The sequence below is a fragment of the Podarcis muralis genome, chromosome 3, assembly GCF_964188315.1.
Source record: "Podarcis muralis chromosome 3, rPodMur119.hap1.1, whole genome shotgun sequence".
In the NCBI taxonomy this organism is placed as follows: Eukaryota; Metazoa; Chordata; class Lepidosauria; order Squamata; family Lacertidae; genus Podarcis; species Podarcis muralis.
Window position 1 is genome coordinate 64,834,970 of NC_135657.1, and position 26,035 is coordinate 64,861,004.

At 42.9% G+C, this 26,035-nt stretch overlaps 1 protein-coding gene across 3 annotated transcripts; it reads left to right on the forward strand.

Moving 5' to 3' along the window:
- Positions 1-3,988: 3,988 nt before the first annotated feature.
- Positions 3,989-20,747, forward strand: KIAA0408 (KIAA0408 ortholog). 3 transcript variants are annotated; one of them, XM_077926017.1, is made up of 8 exons: positions 3,989-4,457; positions 6,279-6,456; positions 7,335-7,487; positions 10,433-10,572; positions 12,575-12,886; positions 13,853-13,932; positions 15,138-16,482; positions 19,800-20,747. In XM_077926017.1, the coding sequence occupies exons 3-8, from the start codon at positions 7,472-7,474 to the stop codon at positions 19,944-19,946; spliced, it is 2,040 nt and encodes a 679-aa protein (XP_077782143.1). In that variant the 5' UTR covers positions 3,989-4,457; positions 6,279-6,456; positions 7,335-7,471; the 3' UTR covers positions 19,947-20,747. The 3 variants fall into 3 exon arrangements, with proteins under 3 accessions (XP_077782143.1, XP_077782142.1, XP_077782144.1); XM_077926016.1 differs by lacking the exon at positions 6,279-6,456; XM_077926018.1 differs by lacking the exon at positions 6,279-6,456 and having other exon boundaries at positions 3,991-4,457; positions 10,324-10,572.
- Positions 20,748-26,035: the final 5,288 nt, after the last annotated feature.

A 26,035-nucleotide genomic window follows, 5' to 3' on the forward strand; every position in this document is an offset into this window, starting at 1 on the left:
TCTCAAATTAAATGGTGGTTTGAAAGCTCTCTTTCAAGGAGATGGAGATTTCTTTCCTCTGAAAATATTTTGTGCCTGGAGCTCCTGGTCGCAGATATAATAAGACAAGGATCTGGTGACATGTGTCACCAACACTTTGGAACCAGAGGGGAAGAAAGAAGGTGCCACTGTGAAGCCGAAATACACCCAGTCATTGGAATATAGAAATATTTGCCAGAAAGAGGGCCTGAATGTGTCATAACAAAAAGAAAGATGAACTGCTGATGACCTTCAGGGGTTGTTTACAACATGTGCAGGGCCTTAAGAACATCACACTCCAGTTCCTTTGCTAGGCTTGGAATAGACTGAATTAACTATGCTTCTGGAATGACAAGGGGAAATGCAGGAGAAAAACTTCTCAGTCTCATAATTTTAGAACTCAATGAAGCTGAATGTTGGAAGATTCAGGACAGACAAAGGGAGGTACTCCTTCACACACAACACAGTTAAACTTCAGAATTAGCTCCCAGAAGGTGTAACAAAACCACCAACTTTAAAGAAGGATAGACAAATTCGTAGAAGACAAGGCTGCCAGTGGTTACCAGTCATTGTGGCTATGATTTACATCCATTCTTGGAAGCAGTACAGTGGTACCTTGGTTTACAAACTTAATCCGTTCCTGAAGTCCATTCTTAAACCAAATCCATTCTTAAACCGAGGTGTGCTTTCCCTAATGAGGCCTCCCGCTGCCAGTGCCCATCCACCATTCAGCTTCCGTTTGTAGACTGAGGTAAAGTTCGCAAACCGGAACACTACTTCTGGTTTTGCATAGTTCATAAACAGGACTGTTCGTAAACCAAGGTACCACTTTATGCCTCTGAATACAAGTTTCAGGGAGTCACTAATGAAGAGACAGCTGTTGCACTCAAGTCCTACACACACGCTTCCCATAGGCATCTGGCTGGTTACTATGACAACAGGATGCTGGAACAGATGGGCCTTTGGCCTAATCCAGAAGGCCTCTTCTTTGGTACTTAAGGGTTTTACAGTGCACCAGGGCTAGAATGTTCTTTTCATTTTCTCATAGCCTTCAGCCTCGTAACTCTATATGCATATTTCTTGAATGAGACTAGAACATTTCTTCCTGGTATCAGTATATGTTCAGGGATGCAATATGTAGTGGAACAGTCCAGTAACAGATTTACTTCTTCACCTGCTGTTTGTGAGAAGTAGGCCTTAATGTGGAATCATATTACTATGCTAGAACCCGAGAAATTACCATGTACCTCTTTCCTGTCATAATTGCATTGTTCTTGTTTTATCAGACTGAATGTACCAAAATATTTATGAGGAAGTGTATTTGGCCCATTTGCTAATATACCACTTAATACCTTCTGCAGTCTGTCTAAATCCTGGCAGTGCCTGGAGAAAGCCATTTTGACAGGTTGGAACTGAAGCAGATTATACCAAAGGGAGTGAACTATTTACTCACAAACCTTTCAGCATATTCCATTGGAGTTCCAGTCAGCATAAGCAATGTGATTGAGAAATGTGCTCTGCAATGAACAGCTACCACCAGAAGGGAGGGAAAAGAAAGGGCAAGACAATTGTCCACAATTGCACTTCTATGGCACCACCTTTAGTCATAGATTTTGCATGCACAGCATAGCATGATCTACCTAGGGGAGTGAATAAAGCCAGCATCCAAAGTTTGGCTTCAGATCCTTGCCTGAGAGAACTTCTGCGAAGTCAGTGGGGGTGCTATTTAGGCAACAATGCACAATACAAAGATGCTGTGTGAGACAAGGTGAGATAGGCTGGGCAAGCAGTATTTGTGAAAAGGAACAGCAACAAGCTGAACCGTGTTGGAAAAGTGGCCTCTATGCTCAGGCTTTGGCCTGTGATGTCATATTGATGTTCATGAAGCTCTTGTAGGTCTGTCTGGTCTTCCTTCACTTTTTTCCTTTGCCTGGTACTCAGTGGTGACACAAAAGCTGAAGGCCAGCCTTTTATCTCATAGGTCGCTGATTATTTCTCACAAAGGGCCATCGGTAGGCCTAAATCCTGATAACAGTCACATTGGTTTTGCTCAGACACTGAACCAAAAGCTTAGGATGACATTGTACAAATGTGCTCTTATGCTTGGTGCAAGAGTTCATAGCAGAGCTGAATCATAAGCACATACCGTATTTTTCGTCCTATAGGGCGCACCGGCCCATAGGACGCACCTCGTTTTTTGGGGGGTGGAAATGAATAAAAAAAAATTATTTCCCCCCCCCAGCCATGGCTGCCGCCCCAAGCCTTGCGCACACCCGCCCGAAGCACAGGGAGCCCTCCGGAGGGCGCCCCGTGCTTCGGGTTGCAGGCTGCTGCCCGCAAGCCTTGTGAGCCCGTGGGAACTCCCGCCGGGCTTGCAAGGCTTGCGGATAGCTTCCTGAAGCCTGGAGAGCGAGAGGGGTCGGTGCGCACCGATGCCTCTCGCTCTCCAGGCTTCAGCAAAAGCCTGCATTCGCCCCATAGGACGCACACATATTTCCCCTTCATTTTTGGAGGGGGGAAAGTGTGTCCTATGGGGCGAAAAATATGGTACTTATCAGGCTTAATACATCCTTCAGATACACTCTTCTGTGCCCCTCAATATGGAATGAAACACACATTTTTAATCTGATGGAAGCAAATGGGTGTTTTTGCACTGCCAATGACTACATAGTTGACAATGTGTCTTGAAACCTAATAGGTTGGGAGGGGAAGAGAATAACTATTTAAAAATGAGTCAACAATACAAGTATTTTGAGCCAATCGTTTCCTGTGGGTTCCTGAATGCTGAAAAACATCTGCTACAAATACATTACATTTTTTCCCTTCAAATGGCTTTTGACCACCGGAGTGACTACTCTACCTCAGAGAAGATAACAATTTTAAATACAAAAATATATAATATATCGTGACATGCAGGTTACAGTTATGCTACTAAAACATTGGTTTTCATACTGTGGTTGAGGGAGCTGCAATGCTCAGGGATTCCACGGCAGATGAGCAGGAATCCATGGCAGATGCTGATGTAGAAAGGGTTCCATGGTCTGAAGGCAAAGCAAGTTTTTCTTTCAAGTCTTCATACCCATCCTGGGCAGTATAATTCTTACTTAACAAAGATTCTACACAACACTTTCTGGAATGATACAGACTTGTATTGTGGTGGAGAGAAGGGGAGTTTGATCCTCAGAGCAGGCGCTGAAAATGCCCCTCTGCTGTTTGACCAACGCATTTGTAATGGAAAACAGAAGGAGAAGGTCTGGAGTAAACAATTGCAATGGAAATCAAGTAGGAGAAAATAAACAGCTTCACAGAAGCCAGTGAGACTTCTAATACAAGTACATACCGCAGACTTATGAGATCTTCCTGTAATCTGTATATTCCTATGAAGTATGTGTTTTTAAGCACTATAGGTCAATGCTTGACTGTGTGTGATAGGAGTGCATGTTCAAACCAAATTCTATAAAACGGCCATGAAGTATGCAGAGGTCACATTGTTTCATGCCTTATGAATCTAAACCAGCTCCTTAAATTGTGCTGATCTGCTCAGCAACAGGCAGCCAGTGGAGACTTGGAATATTGTTCTTCTCTGCTCCAAGTGACCCCTCCACCCACCATGAGGTGGGGTCACTGAATTCCACACCAGCTGCAGCTGTTGAATAGTCTTCAAAGGCAACCACACAGAGTTCACAGCACACAGGCATTAAGGAAGATTGTTAGGTTTGATTCTCGTTCTCATTTAAAGTTTTGTCTTTTTTGGCAGGGCACTGTGAGTTTGATAATATTTTTCAAACTGCTCTTCTCTATTGAGAGGAGGCTTTTTTAAAACAATAAAAGATTGAGCCACAGCTATTATTTTTAAGAAGGAGAAAATATGTAGATTTTTTAAAAAATGTGGTGGAACGTTGCTATCCTATCTGTGCATCTGAAAATTCTCCAGGGAAAGAATGCTTCTTAAGAAAGAAAGAAAGAAAGAAAGAAAGAAAGAAAGAAAGAAAGATGACTGCCTTTTAATAAAAGAAATCTAAAACTGGCTATTGTCACTGCTCTAATATTTACACAGGCTGCTCTGGCAATTTTTAAAAACTGGGCTCCACTATAAAACCTAAAAATGTCCTGGACACAAAGTTGTTTACATATAATATGAGAAGATATAAAGTTACAGGGCTGGGGATTGGAAGAGATTCTAAAACCATCCTCCGTGTGCTGACGTCACATGGAAACCAGCTGTTGGGATGATGCTAAACGGAACCGTTCTTCAGTTTGCAAAAAGTTGCAAAGTTGATCTAATAGAGTTCCAAGAGCTCTCCTGGTTGAGAAGCTGATTATTTTTCCTTTCTTTGAACGATTTCAGTATTTTCAGAACTGGAAGACTTTCACTGCTTTCACTACTACTTCACATTTGGACTGAAATACTTCTGAAAGGTTTTTTTCCTCTATAAAAGGTAAGGTTTTTCTCCTACTTTAAACCTCATTGTTTATACTCATTTTTAGACTATGAGAATTTAAAAAAACATAAAATGAGAAGGGGCTATAGCATTGTTTCCAACGGCTTATTTTGACATCTGTCTAGTTTTTCCTCTTGATGTGAATGTAGGTCAGTAATCATCTTACTAAGAAATGGATTATTTAAGGAAAGGCTGGGTGCACTTTTTGATAGAGGGAGTGGTTTTTTATTTAATCATTTGGCTCTGGATTTTCACTGCCTGAGTCTTGGATGCGTGTGTTCAAGTGCACAGTAGCTGGCTGCAGTTGTGATCAAAAGTAACACTTTTGTAGCATGTACCTAACTATCTGGCACAGCTGAATGGCTGCGTTGCTGATAAATCAAAAGACGGCTCTCCCAGAGATCTGACTTGTGCAACCACTTTTGTTCATCTCCGTTAAAACATAACACCTCCTTGGCTGATGTCACCATCTGTTATTTTTAGCTGCTGCCGTCCGTGCCCCAGAAGGGTATTTATTTCAAACTATTTGGACTTGTATGTGTGTTTGTATGCAGAGAGAGTGGGATAGAAGGAGAGTATAATGCTATACGGTTTTGCTTTCTTTTTTTAAAAAAGAAAAACTTGTTTGCTTGACATAGGAAACAACCAGTGGTGCAGATGCCATTGATTGTTGGAATACAGTTTACTGCTGTATTGAGCTACTGACCTTGTCTAGGACATGTCGAAAAGGATGGACGCTCTGCTGTTCCCCAAGGGAAACAAAAGCTGTGTCACACACTGCATGTTAGCTATTTCTTTTAAAAGGAAAAGGCTTCCTATTTACATGGAGAATGAGCTTTGATGTAAATTATCTGCCATGATTCTTCAACCAAGCCTTTATTTTTATTTTTCCCTGACCATATGGGTACAAATAATACAGGAAAGGGAAATTTAATTCTGCCCTCCCAGGGAAGAAAGGATCATCTGAGGAGAATAAGAGATGGAGATAAGGGACAGTCCCCTAAGGAATTTATCCACCATAATACCAGCTTGAGAATTTGGTGCAAAATTAAACAGTGACCCAGTTTTCCACATGTAAATGTCATGCTTGAGTGTCAGCATCAATGGGAGCAATTAGCAAGAAAATGTGGCAGATCCATAAACAGCAATGGGAGCAAGTGTAGAGAACATGAATGAAAGGGGAGAATATATATAAAAGGGGGGCAGTATCCAGCATTGTGTGAGGAGGCCTCCCCTTACTCTCCACCCTCCTGCAGTTCCCCAACCCTCCGAAACAGTTTGGAGGGGGGTGCATATGAGGCTGCAGGGGGAGGGAGAGGAAGGAGGAGTTTTGTTGTGTAAGTGGAAGTCTGTTCTGCTAGCAGATGGGCACAGTTGGATATCACCCAAGATGTTGCTTGGTTGGGCCATCTGGATGTGTTTCACTAAGTTGCCCTTCAAGGACAATGACCACTTTGCTCAAGCCTTCTAGTACAGTGGTACCTCAGGTTAAGTACTTAATTCGTTCCAGAGGTCCATTCTTAACCTGAAATTGTTCTTAACCTGAAGCACCACTTTAGCTAATGGGGCCTCCTGCTGCCGCTTCGCCACTGGAGCACGATTTCTGTTCTCATCCTGAAGCAAAGTTCTTAACCCAAGGTAATATTTCTGGGTTAGCGGAGTCTGTAACCTGAAGCGTATGTAACCAGAAGCGTATGTAACCCAAGGTACCACTGTACTATAACGTGATTAATTTGCAAAAAAATGCTTCACACCTTTTATTGCTGTTACCTTCGCAGTAACCCTGCAAGTAGGGTAACTTTTGTTCCCGTTTTACAGAGGAGAAGCTGAAGGTCACAAAGTGTCTTGCCACGGAATGAATCTCAACTAGGAGAGGGACTTGGGTCCAGGTTTTCTGAGTCCAAGGCAATTCTCTAACAACGGGTCCATCTGACATGTGCTAATCTGCTGAGACTGCTTGGTGTAAAGTGGGACCTGTCATAGGGCAAAAGTTTGAGTTACGTGACCTCCAGCTTTTTCCAACCATCCCATTCTATGTTACATGTAATGCAATGACTCCCATGGTGCTCTTCCAGAACTTGATTGCATTTGGATGGTCTCCAGTGTGGTTTCAGAAATGTAGTTTGGTGGGAAACAGACTGTACACTGCAAGGATTGCTTTAAGCAACCAAGTAATAATTGCAGAAAAGCTTTGTGCTCCTTTGTTTTACATCTACCGAGCTTCGCTGCAAAAGCATGCATTGCAAGAGCGCAATCAATACACATTAAGGTGAAATGCATTATATTTGTGCTTGTCCTGTAATGCATTTATATCTTAATGCTTCTCAAGATCATAGCTATTTTACATTGTCTTATTTTACTGCTTTGCACGGGAACCTGCAGATTGACCAGTCTTCATACAGTTGAAGTCAAAGTAATAAAAGTCTTGTAATTCATCTGAATAAGTCTGCTCAGAGGTAACTGTAGCACCCCTCCAAATACTGTGCAGCTTCATTTTGTTAGAAAATCAAACCTAGTGGTTTTACATTATTGTAAACTTTTAAAAATATTGAAATGGCTGCACAAGCTCTATTTCAAATGACATTTAGACTGCAAACGAGCTTTCAGGGCAGTGGAAACTTTATGTAAGAATTTGTTTTTGAGCAACAGTCATTTCAGCCCCTGGCAGTCAGCTAGAACTTTGGCCTAAGAAATCGTGGAAGCTTTATCTGCTGACTGTTTCCTAGTTGAAGCCAAGACCTTTGCTTAAACAATCAGTCCCTCTTGGCCGCTCCTCATTTTTTTATTAAGAATATTGTGTTGTATTTGAACAGCTCAGTTACCAGCAGTGACCCTCATTTGTAATAAAGCTGCCCTGATTTTTTTTCCTGGCAGGTATAAACACAAAAGAATTTACTGGATCCAGAGTCAGCTTTGGAAAGTGAAGCAAAGAGAGGAGAAAAGAGCGAGCCCTTTGGAGCTTCAGAGTCCTGTGAAATGTTTGGGTGAGATCCAGAAAAAGAAGGGCTTAAATGTTTCACCACGCAGGTGAGAGACACTCAGTAGCATACATATGATTTTGAAGAGGAACGATAAGGAATTTGTCATCCCTTCTCACGCTGCAAATACATACTTGTCTATGGTTACTTTCCTTCCCCAAGAAATATATTATTTATTTGTTTCATTTATAGATCACTCATCATGTTGACGTAACCCCTGGGTGGTTTCCAATTTATGAAACTAAGATGCAGGCAGCAAAATAATCAAAAATATACTTATTTGTCACTGAGGTATCAAGCCTGCGTCTAGGTTGTGTTGCTTAGGAATATAAGGAGAAAACAAGGGTCATTTAGTCCAACCCCCTGCAATGCAGAAATCTCAGGAGGGCAAAGGAGGCCATCGCCCATTCCTTGGGAATTGACAGGTGTTTCCTTCTGGTAGCTCTAGATATTGTTTGTGGCTTCCAAGCAAGACTGCTTTCCATAGTCTTGAGGGGGGTGAGAGAATTCCCCTAAGCAACTTCCTTGACTTCTTGGCATGTACAGTGAAGGACACAAGGGGTGGGGTGAAAGGGGTGCTCCCTAAGCCCCAAACCCCGTTGTGAAAAGAACTCGATCTCATCTATGATTTGCACACATATAGAGTCTGCTCAGAAGGACTACAGAATGCGCATAGGCCATGCAGGGTCAGTGTGTGTCATCCCAACCCTATAAATCTGTTGTACAAACAAACCAGGGCTTTGGTGAACCGCCGTTCAAAAAAATGTAGGGAGGAACTCAGTGCGGCACTGTGGCAATTGTTCTGTCAGTGCAAGCATTTTAGCTCGGCAGGCAAAACATTTTCCCTGTGCGTTGTTCTGGGGATCCCCCCCCCCTTGAGCCAATTTGGGGGGCACAGGAGAAGGAGAAAGGGAGAAGCACTGTTGTGCTAGCACAAATTATTGAGTGGGATTCTGTTAGTGGACTTTGTTAATTGAATCCAGCTTATATAATAGTTTTTTTATATTTGGGTTGGGACATCAGAAATATACAGTAGCATTTTTTTTCCAGCCCCCATAAGGAAGGCCTAAAATTTTATTATGGTCATCCTTTCTCCAGCCTTGACAATGTTAGTTTGAATTCAGAAAATAAAATCATAGTATGATTCTAAGGATGAAGAGCATCCTTATTGTGGGATGGAGATAGGTAGACTACAGGGAAGCAGTAGACCACTGACCAATAATCACCTAGTGACTGTTGGTTGCTGGGATATTGGTCTGCTCCTGCAAGCTATCTCCTATATTCTTAAGCAGTAATGGATACTCAAAAACACTTAAGAGGGATGAGCTCTGCACAGTTAATATACGTGGTTGACTGTGGGGATTCTTGTGAAGCAAAAGTATAGATTCTGCAAGACTGAAGTCAACCCACCATTGTTGTATAGATCGCCCCTCCGTGTGTCTCTCTGTGTGTATTTGTTTATTGGGAAGAGCAGGTGGAGAGATTGACTGCATCAGTTCAAAATCATCTTCATTAGCAAACTTACTATCTTTAGATTCTTGGCTGCCTTGTCAACAGAGTGTGAGATAGTAGGACGTGGACTGTGTCTTGGTTATTCCAGGCCTAGCAAGGTTGGAGGGTTTTGGTTTCCACTGCCAGGCACCAGGGAGAACAGAGGTTGCTCAGCATTACCTTGCAAGACTGAGTATCACAATCCTGGACAGCTGCTCACGTTTGAATGTGTATTTTTTATTTTAATGAACACTCTCTCTTAATTTAGACAAATAGAGGATCCTTTGGTGATCATGCCACACATCTCTTTTTGCATAGGTTTTAAAAATATTTGTATTTTGTAAAAATATGTTTAAAATTAAGAAACTACTTTTCCAAATACAACATTGCAAATGCAAAAATGTAATACTTAAATAAGTCAATCAACTGTGCTTGTGTTCTGATAGACCAAATGCTTAATTTTATGACATTGCTAATCTATAGACATGTATAGACATGTCTGGATTATTTTTCATCCAACATAATGTATGTTTTTCATAAAGTTAATCAGAGGCATTCATAAAGTTAATCAGAGCTTTAGTGCTGAACCATGTCTTAATAATAGTAAGTAGTTTACCCATCATAACATTCCATATCTTTCTGCACCATGCTTCTACGATAAGCATTTTTGCACCTGCTAAGAAATTACTTACCAAGATCCTGTGCCTGCTTTTAATTAAATTGTGCAAATCATGTAAATGCTCTGCCTGGCGAATATAGATTATGCAGCTCCTGTTTCATCTTTGAAACATCTTCCGAGAACCTTGTACGGTTTTGCAAAACCATTAAAAATATTTTAAAAAATCAACATGTTCAGCATTGCATTTTTAGTAGTCTTGTGAATATAAAATACCACTGGAGTAAAATAAAAATAAAAAGGCAGTTCCTGCATATGTTGAGATTACAGGAGCTGTCATGCATTTGCTCTTTCTCCACAGATTTTGAATTTCCTCCATTTCCATTTTACCAGAGATTAAGAGCAGAATCCAAACTCACACCCACCCTTCCTGCCAGCTGCCATGCTGGATGATCAACCCCAATTCTTGCAGCAGTCCAATTCCATCGTGTGATGACAGTGAGATTGGCTTGGAATCTAGTGGATCCCAGGCCAGCTGAGTCCTCCCCTTGGAAGGCCCTGTTTCAGAGCTTTCTCTGGTCTCCACTAGTGAAAAATCCACCTATGTATTGCTTGTTCAGCAGGAAGCCAGCTCAGGCAGGACAACTGAGCAGATTGCCCTGTTGTTGTATGTATTTTAAAGCAAGAGGTATAGAATTATACCCTGCAACCAACCTTTAATGCAGATTGTTTGATTTCCCTGTTTCTTTGCTCTTCTTCTTTGCGCCTGACCCAAAAGCTGGAGCCAGAGGCAAGTAAGGCTTGCCGTTCCGTAACTCCCACACATTCCAGGAAAGTCATAGAAGAAAAAAGAGGTACACAGACATTTCTCTGTTCGGCCACTGCAGCTATGGACCTACGGACACAACTGGAGAGCACAACTGAGAGGAACTGGAATAAAGAGAAGATGGAGCTTCTGGAGCGCTTTGACAATGAAAGAAAAGAGTGGGAATGCCAGTGGAAGGTCATGCAGAAGAAAATAGAAGAGGTATTTTTGGGTTCTTCTCCATGTCAGCAACTAACATGATGATACTGTCTTAAGCAAAGTCCCAAAACATAAAAAGATGATTTCACCAAAGAATCCATAGGGTTGGAATGAATCAGCCATTGTGTCTATGCCCCTGTTCGGAAGCAGGGGTGGTGGTGGGGAGTTCTTCAGGCACCATTTATTGTATAAACATTGAAGCATGATGCCTTTTGGGACATTGCTGTAGAAAGCATGCTAATGCTAACATGATATGGATGCCAGAAAGGGTGTTGGAAGAATTTGCACTGTGCTTTTAAAACTAAAGGAGTCATGAGCATACCCTTGTATTATGGAACAGCAATCCATGCAAAAAAAGGTGCCACGTAGCAAGCTGCGGCCCTGCAAGTGCTGTTGGACTACAATTTCCATCATGCCTGGTCATGAAGTCCAACACACTCTGGGGTGCCACCCACTGCCCACCCCAAATCTAGGTGTGCCTTTTTGGACATTGCTTTCTGAGATTAATGTTGAGCAATCTTGTTTATTAGCATGTGAAGGAATGTCTTGAATTTGGAATCCAGGGACACGAGAGCAGGACACATTTATTCCGGCCCAGCCCTGCTATATTTATTGATGGCATTCAGTAGCAAGAGAGTACAATAAACAACATACCGCAGGCTAGACACAAACTGTATTTATACGCCCTTCACTCATTCGTTCTCTGCCAGTCTTCGCACAGTTCTAACCCATGGGACGAGTTTAGTATAATTACCGCTGATGCTCCCTTGAGTTGCCATTTTAGCAGTGTATTTTGTTTACCAGCACATGGACTTTATTCCTGCTGGTGATTCTTTATCTGCTTTGTTGGTTTTCCACATTCACACTATGTGTCTGCATTGATTCATCTGCCTGGCGGTTTGCAGCTGAGGTGGCTGATACACCCTACTGGATCTCTGCCATTTTGTGCCTTCAGAGTGAAGTCTAGCTGTTTAACAAGCTCCCTTAGCCGTATTCCTTGTAATGATGATGCCACTGCTTTGCCCATCAGATCTTTCGTTTGTCCATGGAAGAGCATCACCATTCCATATTATAGTTGTTGCTAAATCTGTAAACTGATTTGAGATGAAAAGGTAGAATTTGAAGAGGGAGGTGAAATTGATATCTGTCAGCCAGTGCAGAGGTGAAATGCAGAAGAGCCATCAGTTGTTATATCTGTCTGTTCCCCTTGGAAAGGAAGCCTAACAGGCTGTTGTGCAATCTGTGCCTATGGTGGTGGAGGTCACAGCTGAACTCATGCTTCCCATAGCAATTGGTCAGGAAATCTTAGGGATACTGCTTCCAAGTCTGAGAACAAATGGAAGAGCAGCTAGAACCATGCTGGATGAGGCCAAAGACCCACCTATTATTATATTATTTATTAAATTTATATACCACCTTTCATCCAAGGATCACAGGTCAGTTTACAATATAAAAACACAAAACTACATAACATAGTAACAAACTAAAACAGTAACCACACACACAGTTGAGTGCTGTGCTCACAGTGGATAACCTGGTGCCGATTGGAAGCCCACAAATAGGATCTGAGTGGCTCTTCTGCTCTGCTTCTCCTATCATATGCCTTCTCTACATAGTCTTGTACCAATTATCATGTCCTATTGTGGTGCACCATGTATTTGGTTTGGTTTTGATGTCCAAGAGTTGGCCCAGCTGGGAAATGCTTCATTTGAGAGTTAGTGTGGTACAATGGGAATCTTTTCGGACCTTGTTCCAATATCAACAGCCACATACTCATGCGCTTTATGTTTGAAACCGACACCATTTTTGGAAATTGCAGTACTTCCTTGTGAAAAGAAATGATGCTGTAGCAAAAAAAGTTCCAGATATTCCAGCCCACCGAGGAATCCAGAATTTGGAGTCTGATGGCATAAGCTCAACGTGAAAACAGATATCATCCTTTGTTCATCAAGCTGGTAAGATCACTGTGGTCTAATAAACTGTGGTCTTTTTGTTTCCTTTCCAGCTTTACCAGGAGGTAAAATTAAGGCGTGAGAGCAATATGAATGCCTCTGAGACTAAGGCCATTCATAGCAAGGCACAGACACGACCCATACATTCCCCCTCTTCAGTATGGAGTGACATACCAGGACTGAACTCTTGTTCAGCAGACAAAGAGAGTTTTCTCGGCAAGGCAGAAAAGGAGAGCAAGGATGCGAAAAACAAGGGAAGAAACCATGCTTTTGCAAATGATACTCTGGCCCTTGAGAGTTACAAGGAATCTGAAGATTGCCCAGGCTTGAAAACAACCAAGAATTACACACAGGATCTCAATATTGTGAGTAAACCAGTAATGGGTATTGAAAGTGAAGGTAGCTCAGGCTTCAACCTCTTACATGTCAACACTTTTTTTATAATTGGCTGTTTAATGGATGGACTTGATGTGTTCAGCTCATCTGAGTCTATTCTGAGTCCACTGGAAGGTGACAAGATCAGATCAGCCTGTCCTGAGCTGAACTGAATATGTGTGAAAACATGCTAACTACAGATCTAAGAAAATGAATGTCACGCTGCCCTCTGTCCCCAAAATATATCTCCTGGGTGCTGAGGATTCCGGAACTTGTCAGTCAAGCCTTGCAGACTCTTCTGATTGCTGGTTTTTGTTTAAAATATTTGATAGCATAGCCTTTTTGCTGCAGTTTGTGGTCTGGTTTAGACATAACACTGCTTTGCTGTGAACTGTACTTGTAAGTGGGATGTCAACCTCAAAAATAAGTGCCCTCTGCGATTCCTCCTTACCCTTGTGGTACAGTTTCTCCCAGTTATTCCTTTTCTTGGTTTGCCATTACATATCAGTTCAAGTCACAGATTCCTTCATACCTGTGGTTTCCAGAAATTACAATTACAATTTACAATTTGTAGGAGGACCTGGGCTGATGACCAAGTCTTGGGGAAAGGGGAAGGAGGAGGAAGTGAGGCAAGGTTGTGGCCTATTCATAAGGCTAGCTCCTGATTTGGTAAACCATGGTGTGCAGGGTTTTTCCTTTATTTATTTGCCTTTTTACAAAAAGTACTCAAGGTGGCTTGCAGCAGAATAAAACATCAAAATCACAGACATAACAACACAATAATGTAAATAGCAGATAGGAGAAGTTATGGCTCTACCAGGTCTGTATCTTTTGTGATGTGCCCCTTCTTTAATTACCTCTGAAATAGAAAACATAGGCTACAGCTGTGTTTACAGCCGTTCTAGAAATTTGATAAGAACCTGATCACACTAAAAGATTGCTATTTGCATTTATAGGCTCTTAAAGAACTTGCCAAAGTAAGCGAAGACTTGTGCAGCTACCAAGAGGAAATCCGCAAGAAGTCCAACCACAAAAGGTATCACTACATTAGATGTTCTTACTTGGGCACATTGGAGACACAGGGCCACACACAAGCAACTGGGAAACGTTGAATGTGAGCTGGAGAAATGTTCACAATACTTCAGTCTTTAATCAGGGGTGGAGACTCTGTGGCCCTCCAAATGTTGGACTCCAACTCCCATCAGCCCCAGCCAGCATGGTCAAGGATGATGGGACCTGTAGTTCAGCCACATCTGGGCAGGGAAGGCACAGGTCCCCCATCATCACTTTAAGTGTCCTTGGAGAGAGAGAAAGAAATTTCTAGCCTCTTCTACTTGTAATAAAATTGCTTTACCTTAAATCCAGTTGAAAGCTATGCCCACATCACATCTTAGATCTGGTTGTGAAAGAAACAGCAGCCTGAGGCTCCTGTTAAAATGAGCTCCCCTCATCTGAGGCAGCTGAGCAGTGAAACCACACTTTAATCCTTTCAAAGGATTCACTCTCAAAAGTTCTTCCTCTGACATTAAAAACATTATAAAAAGAATGGCATGCTTTATAGGCTGCCCCCCAGCTTTAGCTGCCTGTGGAGCTCAAAGGTGAAAGACACATTGGTCTTATCTCTTTCGCACTGAGGCAGCGAAAGTTAGTCACACTGGAGTGCCTTGGATAGCTGTGACTAACCTAAGTTCTCATTTGGGCACAGGATTTGATTCACAGGGAAGTAGGAAGTGCTTCTGTAATTCAGCAAGTGTTGTTGCTATCTGATTAAAGTTCCTTTTCTCTCCAAGGAACAGGTTGCCAAAAATATATACGAACATCGCTCAGCTTAGCCAGTTCTTCTGGGGGATGCTGGTGGGCCCCTAGGATAGTTCTCTTAAGGGATCAAAGATGAAATTACAAGAACCTTGGGCAATGATGTGTTTTGTTATGTTGTGCTGCTGGTACCCTGGCACGTTGAAAAGAAAGAGATTTCAAGATATTTGCTGTGTAGAATGATCACACTCCTCATGGGCTTCATAAAGGTGTGGGCCTATTGATATAGGTAGGTAGGTAGGTAGGTAGGTAAACAAACAAACAAACAAACAAACAAACAAACAAACAAACAAACAGAGCATGGACTGAGTCCCCACTTCAAGTCCTACATTGACATTCTGAAACTGTTGCTGGACTGATTTGTGTAATAGAGAGAATAGTTAAATCACTGCTGATTAATATAAAATATTTTTCTTACATATGTAGAAAGAAGTTGTTTCCTTTCCTGGGAGAATCTGCCGAAACTGAAAACGCACTGATCACGCAAGAGATGAACCATGGGCGTAACCATGACCCACAAACAGTTTCAATTGCATTTGATACAGAAGAGCAAAACAACAAGAAGAACTTGATGGGCATTAGCAGGTGTTCAAAGGAGATGCCATTGAGCGCTCCTGCTGGAGTTGAGAAAACAGGCTTTTTTCCCTGGCAGAAAAGAGAAGCCCCTCCTGTGCCTCCAAGAAGCACTTCCCGGCACTTGGCCAGCTCTCTCGCACAGGTTTCTGAAGCATTAGCAAAAGAAACAGGGCACAAAAGCAGTTGCGAGACCCAGGAGGACCAGGAAGAAAGTGCATTGACTCGCCTGCCTTTTGCAAAGCAATGTGATGCTCCAATGCCACTGACAAATGAATGGAAATCTGTTAGTGGGCCTGCTATGGCTACCACGGTACCCACTGAGAAAAGGGATCAGTCCCTTGAATGCAAGCTGCCTGCAGGGTTTTCTCATAACACTTGGTCTCATGATGGAAGTAAGGTTGGGAATAGTCCTAAAAAGGACTCTGCCTCACATTCTGTCCAGAAGAGCTGTTCTGACGGAAATATGGTGCCCCAGAAACAACAGCATCCTATATCGCAAAGCAGTGTGCATTATAGCAGTGACTTATATGCCCCTGTGTGCAGCACCCTGGGTGATTCTGGCTATGGAACTGGAAAGACTCAACGAAATGAAACGCTGGAGGCAAAAATTGACGAGTTCAACAGAACCGTGTTTCACACAGATAAAGGCCACAAGTGTGTGGAACGGAACCCCGTGGTGCCAGTGCTGTCTGGAGACCCCAAACCCCGCCCCATAGTTCAGGACGGTGTGGCCAGCAGGGCGCAAAAGGAAGAGCCCGCCTGTGTTCTGAATCCCAGGCTCTCTTCAAGAATGGACGAGAAAGCCTCCAAGCCCAGCAAAAATGCCAAAGCCACAGGGCAGCAGAGGCAGCTCAATGGACTCCTAAGTGGTTACCAGCATATGCTCCATGAACACGACTGGAAGCCAAGCAATTTGTCCGGCCGGCCGCGATCTGCAGACTCCAGATCCAACTATGGGGTTGTCGAGAAGCTTCTGAAGAACTATGAAAAGTCAACCGCTGCGTGGAACTCAAAGCTCCACAAAGAGCGCTGGCTGCCGCCCAGTTCGGAATTGGCGGGTGGCAGCTGCGAGAAATTGGGCCACTATTTTGAAATGCTCCAGACAGATCAAGGGAAGCAGGAGCAGCCGAAGAATTCAACCCGGCACGTGGGGCTTTATGCCAAGCATGGCAAAGAGAAGCAGAAATTTCCCGAGGTATGCCTTTAAAATGAAAGTTGACCCATTTGTCACATTTTGACCCTACTCTTCCTCGAAGAAGCTTGAGCCTGCACATGTTGTCCCATATGGCCTCCCTTGAGTTTCTTAGTCCCTGGGCCTCTTGCACCCACACAACAGTGCTGTGAGGTAGGCTAGCCTGAGGGAGTGACTAGCCCAAGTCGCTTAGTAAGCTTCAGAGATGAGTGGGATGGGTGGGTTGGTTCCTTAACAAATCCAATATCGGATGCAGCATAGACAGCTCTCTCAGGGTTCCATTTGCATTTTGCACCATCTGTTATAGGAGAAATTTTAGACAGAGCTCTCAAGGATGATTTATTACAATTCCCAATCTGACGCTGCCCGAAAGTGCTTCCCAATTGCTGGATGCTCAGTCCATTGTGGAACAGACTGTGTGAATTAGGAACAATGGTCTGCAGAGTGGGTTTTCCATCTGCTCATTGGAGCCCTGACCCCATAAGACATCACAGGATTAGTGCAAGGATGTGATAATAACTCCTTGATGTAAAAGGATTCAAAAGGGATGAAAAATAATAGAAAATAAATGTACAAGCAAGGTGGATTGGCATTCATCATCTAATCAAATGTCTTTAAATAGTACATGTTGAAAGCCAGAAATGATCGCTGGCTGGAGTAAGGTTGAATTGATTGTAAAGTTCCTGTAAAAATAGTCCCCAAATTGGCCAAAGCGGGGAAGAATATATGTTTTGTGCAACCCACAGATTGTTCATTTTCATCCCTGTTGCTGATATTCCATTGATTTTACTGGAACCATGCTAACATTTCATTTTATTATTCATTACTTGTCTTCCTTAAAATATTTATAGGCTGCCCTTCTGAGCAAAACTCCTCCAGGGTCTAAAGACCTTGATGCACATAGAGAGAACAAAGAGGAGAAGCTTGCCTTGTTCCTTTAAGAGTCTGCCTTTGTTTTAATAATTCTTCCACTTCTGAGGCAGCAAGAAAATATCTTAGCCATTCATTTTGTAACAGTAGTTAGATAACAAGGTCCTGGTAATTTTATTATGCTGTTACCAGTTCCTTGCCATCAATTTCCTTTTGAGCCATTTACAGATAGGTAGCCGTGTTGGTCTGCCATAGTCAAAACAAAAAAAATTCCTTCCAGTAGCACCTTAAAGACCAACTAAGTTAGTTCTTGGTATGAGCTTTCGTGTGCATCTGAAGAAGTGTGCATGCACACGAAAGCTCATACCAAGAACTAACTTAGTTGGTCTTTAAGGTGCTACTGGAAGGAATTTTTTTTGTTTTGACTTTTGAGCCATGTCATTAGGCTTCTGGGAATACAAAACAATACAGAAGCAATTTTGCTGTTTTATCCCAAGAGCCAGGAAATGAAAAGGATTGATAATGGAAGCAACAGCAGACTCAGCGGTGGCTGAGGGTGTCCATGTGTGAAGACAGTGGCATTCTCCTGGGACACTGCTGCACTCATCAGGATGGGGGTGGTGGGAGGCTAGATGGTGAGACTGGGGAGTCTTTGGCACAGTGGTGACACCTCATCCCTGTTTCAGTTAGCACAATGGCTCATGATGGATAACTCAATCAGTACATGGTTTGAGCCCCACATTGGGCAAAAGATTGCTGCATTGCAGGGTGATTTTACTAGATGACCGTCTGGACGCTTCCAGCTCTACAATTCTATGGTTCTATGAGTGCTATTGCCAATGAGGGGACGCCACTGCTTCTGCCTGCCCCTGCCCCCGCAAGCTGCCACTGAGCAGATATCCACATTGGCCATAGGAAGAAGGCAAAGAGTAGGGCAGAAACTAGACATTACATGCTAAATGGTAGCCTAGCTGTCCTTGTTTAGCTTGGAAAGTTGCTTGAAAGATAGGGTGCTTAGGGGTGGAGAAGCAACTGCATCGGGAAAAGATGGAGCATATCCCTCCCTACTCTCCCACTCCAAAAGTCCTTTTCTAAAAACAGCTTTTCAAATTAAAAAGGGGGGAATTGTAAGGAGTGTACTTCTGTGGAAGAGCTGTAGCAGTTGTCAGAAACCACAGGCGGGGAGAGTGCTCTTGTGGCTGCAGGTTTTTCACAGGCGTCTGGTTGACCGCTGTTGGCATGATCCTGCAGGTTCTTCTTCCATTCTTATGTTCTCAGAGCAACTGCTTTGCATGGAGAAAGCTCCAGGTTTAACCCCTAGCATCTCCAGGCAGAGCAATTGCTAGTCATGGTAGACAATACTGAGGTAGATGGTCTAATAGTATGAGGCAGCTTCCTATGGTCCTGTCTACTTCAGAGCATTCCTAGACATGCTCACAGCATTGACCATGGCCTCACTGGCGGAGGAAGAGGGGGGGAGTGCACTGCCCCCAGCACCACGATCCCAGTGGGGTGCCATTACAGTTGCCCTCCCTCCGCGCTGGGCGCCACACCCCCAGGACGCACACCATGCCCCTGCAGGCAGCCTGCCACACCCCTGCGACACATGCCATGCCCCAGGCAGTATGCCATGCCCCCACGCGCCAGCCATGCCCCCACCTGCTCTCTACCCCCGCCACTGAATGGCCTGAAGCCTGAGCCATTACTGTATGATTTCCCAAGAGTCATCTATCAACACCCACCAGGATAAATTAGGGAAAGGTGGTGGCAGAGAAACATTTCAGAGTCTTCTAGGCTCTATCATGCTCTGAAAGGTGTCATTGGGAGTGCAATGGTCCCCAGAGGCCCTACTGATTCCAAATGAACACATCAGGTTGCTTTCAGATAAGTCACCAGATGTGCTCCAAAGTCATCACAATTAAATTTGTGACTGCGGAATAGGAAGTTGGGTGCTGAGTCTGCCCACCCATAATTCTGTGCCTAGCCACAGCTCAGCTGTCCCTGCAAGACAGTGGGCATTTGGTTGCATCACACAGTCAGCTTCCCATCAACATGCAATAAGCTTTTGAAAACCTGACTGTACGCTGAGAGGTGTGAGTGGCATCAGGGATGGAGCCACCACACAACCAGTTTGCTCCGCAACCTGCTTGACTTCATCCAGCTTTGGCCGTGTGCAGAGAGAGGGTTGTGTGTTTTAGCTCCCATTTAGAGTCTCCCATGCATATTTTGTGTCTTGCTAGCGTGCCACATATTTCTTTGACACATGCGGGAGTTCCTCTGTCCTTACATCTTTGCAATGCTATGTTATGGTAAACAACACATTCTCTGGACCTTTTAATAGCCAGTGGCCACCTGTTGTAAGGCTAGTCATTCTCTTTAAATTCCACGAATGCTTTTTGAGGGGTTTTGTTCTGACTTTGTTACCCAAGCAGCCACATTTGTATTTGTAGGTGTCTGCGCCAGCTAAGCAGTCAAATGCGAAAGGCTTCTCTCGGCCAGCTCGGCCAGCAAACAGGCGTTTGCCTTCCAGATGGGCCTCCAGGTCTCCATCAGCCCCACCAGCTGTGAGAAGAGCTGCCTTGAACGAACTTTCTTGAACTTCTGTTGTGGGATCTCCGTGGTTCTGAACTCAAGAATGGATCTGGTGCTGTTATTAAATCTCCATATGGACTCTCTTTTCCACGTTCCTGACCACAACCAGATCTGTGTAATCGCATTTTGGTCAACAGTGACCTTGCCCTTGGACTTGTCGGAGTCACTGTTTCAGTTCTTAGACCATCCTTCCACAGTCTTCAGTGTTTTTATCAACTAGATAAGGATGCCCCTTCCTCATATGTATATATGATTTTATAATTCGCAACCATTTTTTTCCTTTGAATGACATCTGCTAATAGTTATCTCCTCAATCTTTTTTAAAAAAAGAAATTACATAATGTATAATCCTGTATATTCTTACTTTCCCCACAAAGAGCAGGAAGAAATGCTGTATGCATGATCATGTGTTTGTAGGTGCATGTGTTGAAATAGGAAGCATAACTGTATTTAGGTGAGAGAAACTCAGTTCCAGTGCTGATATTGAAATTATAACATTTGTTTATATACTTGCATATACACATAAAAATGTTTCTGTTTTATTTTGATAAGTTCAGCATATAGCCCAGGCAATAATAATATTTTGTATATCTTTTACAGGTTTCACAGGTCTAGTATTTGATATACAAAAACTAAGAAATGCATTTTGGGGGGTAACTGTAGTGAAAAGGCATTTTATGGTATGTACCAGGAGCAGTTTTGCTCAGTGAATCATGTCTTCATTAATGCTTATTTAAACGTCACTTCTTTAAACTTTACTATGCTAGGCATATGTTTCAGAATTAAAAACCTAGTGTTTACACCTACATTAGGCCTTTATCAGTGCACAGACATTCCAAAAAATAATTCTTGTGCTTGCCATTTGCTATAACATCACTCAGTGACTGGACTCTGAATAGATTTGTTCAACCGGCCGTGTGTGTTGAACAGAGGAGAAAGATTGAGACGGATATCCAGACAACAGCTGCACTTACACCATCAAATCCTGACTTTATAAACCACACTATGCTAGAGCTTGGTGCAGCTCCCTCCTACCACTTGCTCCTCCCTTTATGAAAACAAAGAAACAAGCCAGGAAGCAATTGTTAATGGCTTCTGAACAAGCCATGATTTAAAACTTGTGAATCTTGCTTGTTTGGAAGCCATTAACAAGAGTTCCTGGGTCACATATATGTGGGAACTCTGGTTGATACTGCTTCCAGGCTTGTTTCCCTATGTGCATGAAGGCTGCATGGAAGCCAGGCAAATCCTGGCTTTAAAAGCTTTAGGGCAGAACGATACCTTCACTGGCCTCAGGGCTTCTAGTACAACTTAACCCACATGTTGACATGTTGGTTTCCTTGCTGACTGTTGTCAGCGATGCGGAATTGAGATGATGAAACACACACTGATGCTGCCCAGACATGTAGTAAGATGAACTCCATGACATGAAGGAGAACATGCCAGAGTGGCTGGGGCAACAGCATATTATTATTATTATTATTATTATTATTATTATTAAACATGATGAGTGCATGCTGGTTCTGCACACTTCCACTTCCCCTGAAATACTTGTAATAAAAGTGTAGCTAAGTCATATTTACCATTAATGTTAGGATTTTGGCAAGTGGCAGGGCTTAACCTAAGCTGTGCTTTTGAGCCAATCCCCACTCCCTCCCCCATTATGATTGTCCAGGCTGCAGTCAAAGTCTCAAGTCTAGCAAGATGGAGCTCATCACTTCGTTTTAAATGAAAGCAGAAGAATTATCAACCAATGAAGTACTGGAGGACTTCAGAGAGCCAAGGCAACTGCCACATTCTGCTCCCATGAGCGCTATGAGTGGCTCTCGGTTATGAGGTTAGCTTTCATTCTGGCAGAAGCCTGACATAGAGTACATAAATATTGCATCAAGATAGGATTGCTGTGGTGCCAGAAATCCTAGACTGATGGCATTAGAAGCATGTATTTGCCATCATCTGTCTCTATGTTGTTGGCTGTTAATATGCTATGTGCGTAGCCCAATTTATAGACTCTTCCTAAGAGTCTGAATGAAATATAGATCCTCCTGAACTGCCTTGTTAAGTGTCATTTTAAAAATGCTGCTTTCATTGTCGTGAATGTTCATCTCTCTGAGAATTTTGCAGGAGAAATGAACAGCAACCCACATTGAATACTAGGGTGAACGTAATATTTTTAAGGAAATAGGTCGGTCCAAAATAGTCACACTATTACTCTTCTCATGAGAAAAGTCAGACACCACCCCGCTTGAAGAAAAAGAAGAAATCAAAATTCTTTGCCACATTAACCCACCAACAGATCAGACCCTAACATTTTATTGGCTTGAAATATTTATCATTGACTGTTCTGGCTAGGACTGGTGGGTATTATAGCTCCAACAACATTTGAAGGGACACAGGTCCTCCACCACTGATTTGAAAGCTAAAACAATTCTGTTCTCACAATGGCCACCCGGTTGCCGCCAGAAGCCCACAAGCAGGATATGAGTGCAGGAGCAGACCCCTCACTTAGGATTTGCAGTAACATGTTCAGAGGCATACTGCCTCCAGCAGTGGAGATAGAACCTCAATATTGCAACTAGTAGCCTTACCCTCTACAAATCTGTCTAATCCTCTTAAAGCCACGGCATTTCATGACATTGAATTCCATGATATGGAGAAGGCTGTCCTAAATCTCACCAGCATTCAACTTCATTGCATGATGCTGGGTTCTAGCATCTCTTTATTCACTTTCTCCACACTATGTGTAAACATATACACTTCTATCAGGTGTGCCACCCCCATTTACTCAACTTTTTTCTGAACTGAAAAGCCCCAAATGAGTTGCTCTAGTCCTGTTGTCATTTTGGTTGCCTCTTTCAGAAGCTTCTCCAGCTCTACAAGCACAGATCTGTCCTCAGGATCTGTTGCTTAAAAGAATCTCAGGTAATAGGGGCTAGGGAAGGTTTCTTCTTGAGAACTGAAGAGACAGTACTGGTGTATATGGACCAATAATCTTATCTTAGTTTGAGGCAGCTTCGTATGTTTAGCAGCTGATGAATGAGGGAACACTTGCTATATGAGAGTTTTACAGTCAGTAATTGTGTACACCTGCACCACTGCACCATTATTCCTCTTCCAAATTATTTCCGTGTCACAGTGATCCCACAGACGAGCTGATCTTGTCTGAAGGGGGAATCATGTTGACTATTTACTGTGCAGTTTTCTTTTTGACAGAAACATTCACAGAATACTTGAAAAGTGACCAGAGATTATACTGTAGAATTGTACCAATTCTTGGCAGAACAAGCAACGTATGATCTAGCTGACTTGCCTTGTGAATGAATTATGATAAAAACTTTTTAAAAATTGCCTGTGAGGTATCTGAGAGGATTCCCCCGCCCCTCTAATTAACATGAGACTAATCTACAGGAGCCAACTTATTTTGTGACAAGTTCATGGCATGTAAAAGTTCACTGGTGAAGCTTCTACCACTAGGCATATTGGGGAAATCATCACTTGAATTTCCTCCCGACACATTTTTTTAAAAAAAGACTTGACGTGACTTCCAATAAATACAAAACATACAACATTTGAAATAATACCATAAAAAGAGCAACATATAAAATACCTCACCCTACCCCATAAAAATCGACACAATCAGCATCAGCACAAGAAAGAGTCAATAGCCAAAGATCACCAGAAATAAAAAAGGTAAAGGTACCCCTGCCCGTACGGGCCAGTCGTGTCCGACTCTGGGGTTGTGCGCCCATCTCGCTTAAGAGGCCGGGGGCCAGCGCTGTCCGGAGACACTTCCGGGTCACGTGGCCAGCGTGACGAAGCTGCTCTGGCAAGCCGGCACCAGCGCAGCACACGAAAACACCGTTTACCTTCCCGCTAGAAAGCGGTACCTATTTATCTACTTGCACTTAGGGGTGCTTTCGAACTGCTAGGTGGGCAGGAGCTGGGACCGAAAGACGGGAGCTCACCCCGCCACGGGGATTCGAACCACTGACCATGTGATCGGCAAGCCCTAGGCACTGAGGTTTTATCCACAGCGCCACCCGCGTCCCTCTATCACCAGAAATAGATAATAACAAACACCCTATTGTAATGGCTGGGAGCAGAGGAATGTCTTCACCTGATTCTTTTAAAAATAAATAAATCAAAAATAGTAATATTTGTTCTAGGCAGGCCTTAGTGGGAAAAGTGCTCCATAGGCAGGGAGCCACAAACGAAAAGGCCCCGTCCCTTGTTTGGTTGTAAATTGCTTTGGATTGCCCTGGGCAAGATAATAATAATAATAATAATAATAATAATAATAATAATAATAATAATAATAATAATACAACCTTTATTGTCAATGTACAACCAGTGTACAATGAAATTAACTGAGCAACTAAGATTAAGCAACTAACAAATTCAATAAGTAATAATAATAATTAATAATTATTATTGCTGCTCTCCAAACCTGTCTCAGAGGTGAAATCCAAAGGAGGGTCTCAGATGTGGAGATTAATCCATAGCAGGTTCATGCCAAAAGAGGCTATTGAAGGCAAAGACAGGAAAACCATTTGGAAATCTATGTCGATGCTTGAATTACTGTGGAAAAGGTTGCTGCACTCTTGTATGAAGTAAATCCTCCATTTAACCTATGTTGGCTTATCTTTTCAAAGCTCGTTCATCAAATGATAGCACAGTAGCTTAGTCTGCTTTTGATTTCTGCCACTTTACCAAATGACAGCTACAATGTAAGATTAATGAATGGTAGGTAGCATCCCCTTGTATATAGACCTAATTAAGGCTGCAATCCTATACCCACTTATCCTGGGAAGTCCCATTGAACTCAATGGTATTTACTTACTGAACTACACCATAAGAAACCCTTGTGGTAATTAGTTTTAAATCGATCAATGGCAAATTGAATAGGATGTTCTCCTTTCCTCAATTAAATAATGTGTAGTCCATTTTTTGTTTGTTTTAGCATTTAGATAAGTACCTGGCATTTGAATTCAATATGCAGATAGGTAGATTGTTCATTGGCTGTGTTGATTTTAGACGCTTCCACTAAGCCTGTTTAAATGGAGCTGTCATGGCAAACAGCAGCTGATGGCTTGCAAAGGAAGCTTCAGTCTGATCTGATAGCTATAGCTCTTCTAAGCAGCAACGATGGAATGAAATGTTTTAGCAGTTGAGTGTATAAAGGAAGATTGTGATTGAAATGTGTGGTGTACAGTTTCAAATATGCCGTGCTGTCCTGCTGGGAATTCCAAGGAAGCAACGCAAATTGTTTCTGGGAGGACAGTTTCAGAGGCAAAGAAGACCACAGGCAATAGTTTGAGACACAGAGGACCATGACATTGGTGATGGGTTCAGCATCCCTTCCCCGATTCCTGCGACAGCCTTGAGCCAACCAATTCTGAGTTGATTCCATAATCACAGGGTTAGGAAAAGAAGTTGGTGGTAGAAGGGAAAGGGTACTTCAGGGAAGGGTACTTCAGGGAAGGGTACTTCAGGGAAAACCGAGGACGGAAAGTAGTGTGGCATGAAGGTCTACCAGTTACTAGTAATTTGAACTAGAGTCATTTCCTTTCCCAAGACCCTGTAGCAGCTTAAGTTAGTGGGGGGAAATGTAACAATTAGGCACTATGGCCATTCCGGCTGGAACTGATGGATTTGGTAGTTCAATATATCTGGTGAGCAACTGGATTGGGAGGGGGATTCTAGACCCAAGACAGCATTCTCCACTTTCCCATCCTGTGTCTTGGTGCAGATGTATGCCCTTTTGAAAATAAAATTAGCCACAAACACATATTGAGGCTTTCTTATGCTGCCTTGCTTTTGAAATGTGTTGTTGCGGTTTACATAGCCATTGAAATAAATCCAACATGTGGTTTACAAACCTGATAGAGGCTGAATTGAAGTGTTGAAACCAGCAAAGGCACCTGCCATCTCTGGCACAAAGGACTCAGCTGCTGACCTGCAACTTCTCCAGCTTTAAACACATGTCGATGGGATACCCTCCTCCATTGTATGGGGTGAACCTTCTTCACAAAGGAAGTAACTCCTGACAGAACAGGGGGTTCATTTAGGAAAGACTGGAAGAAGTCAGGCTGTG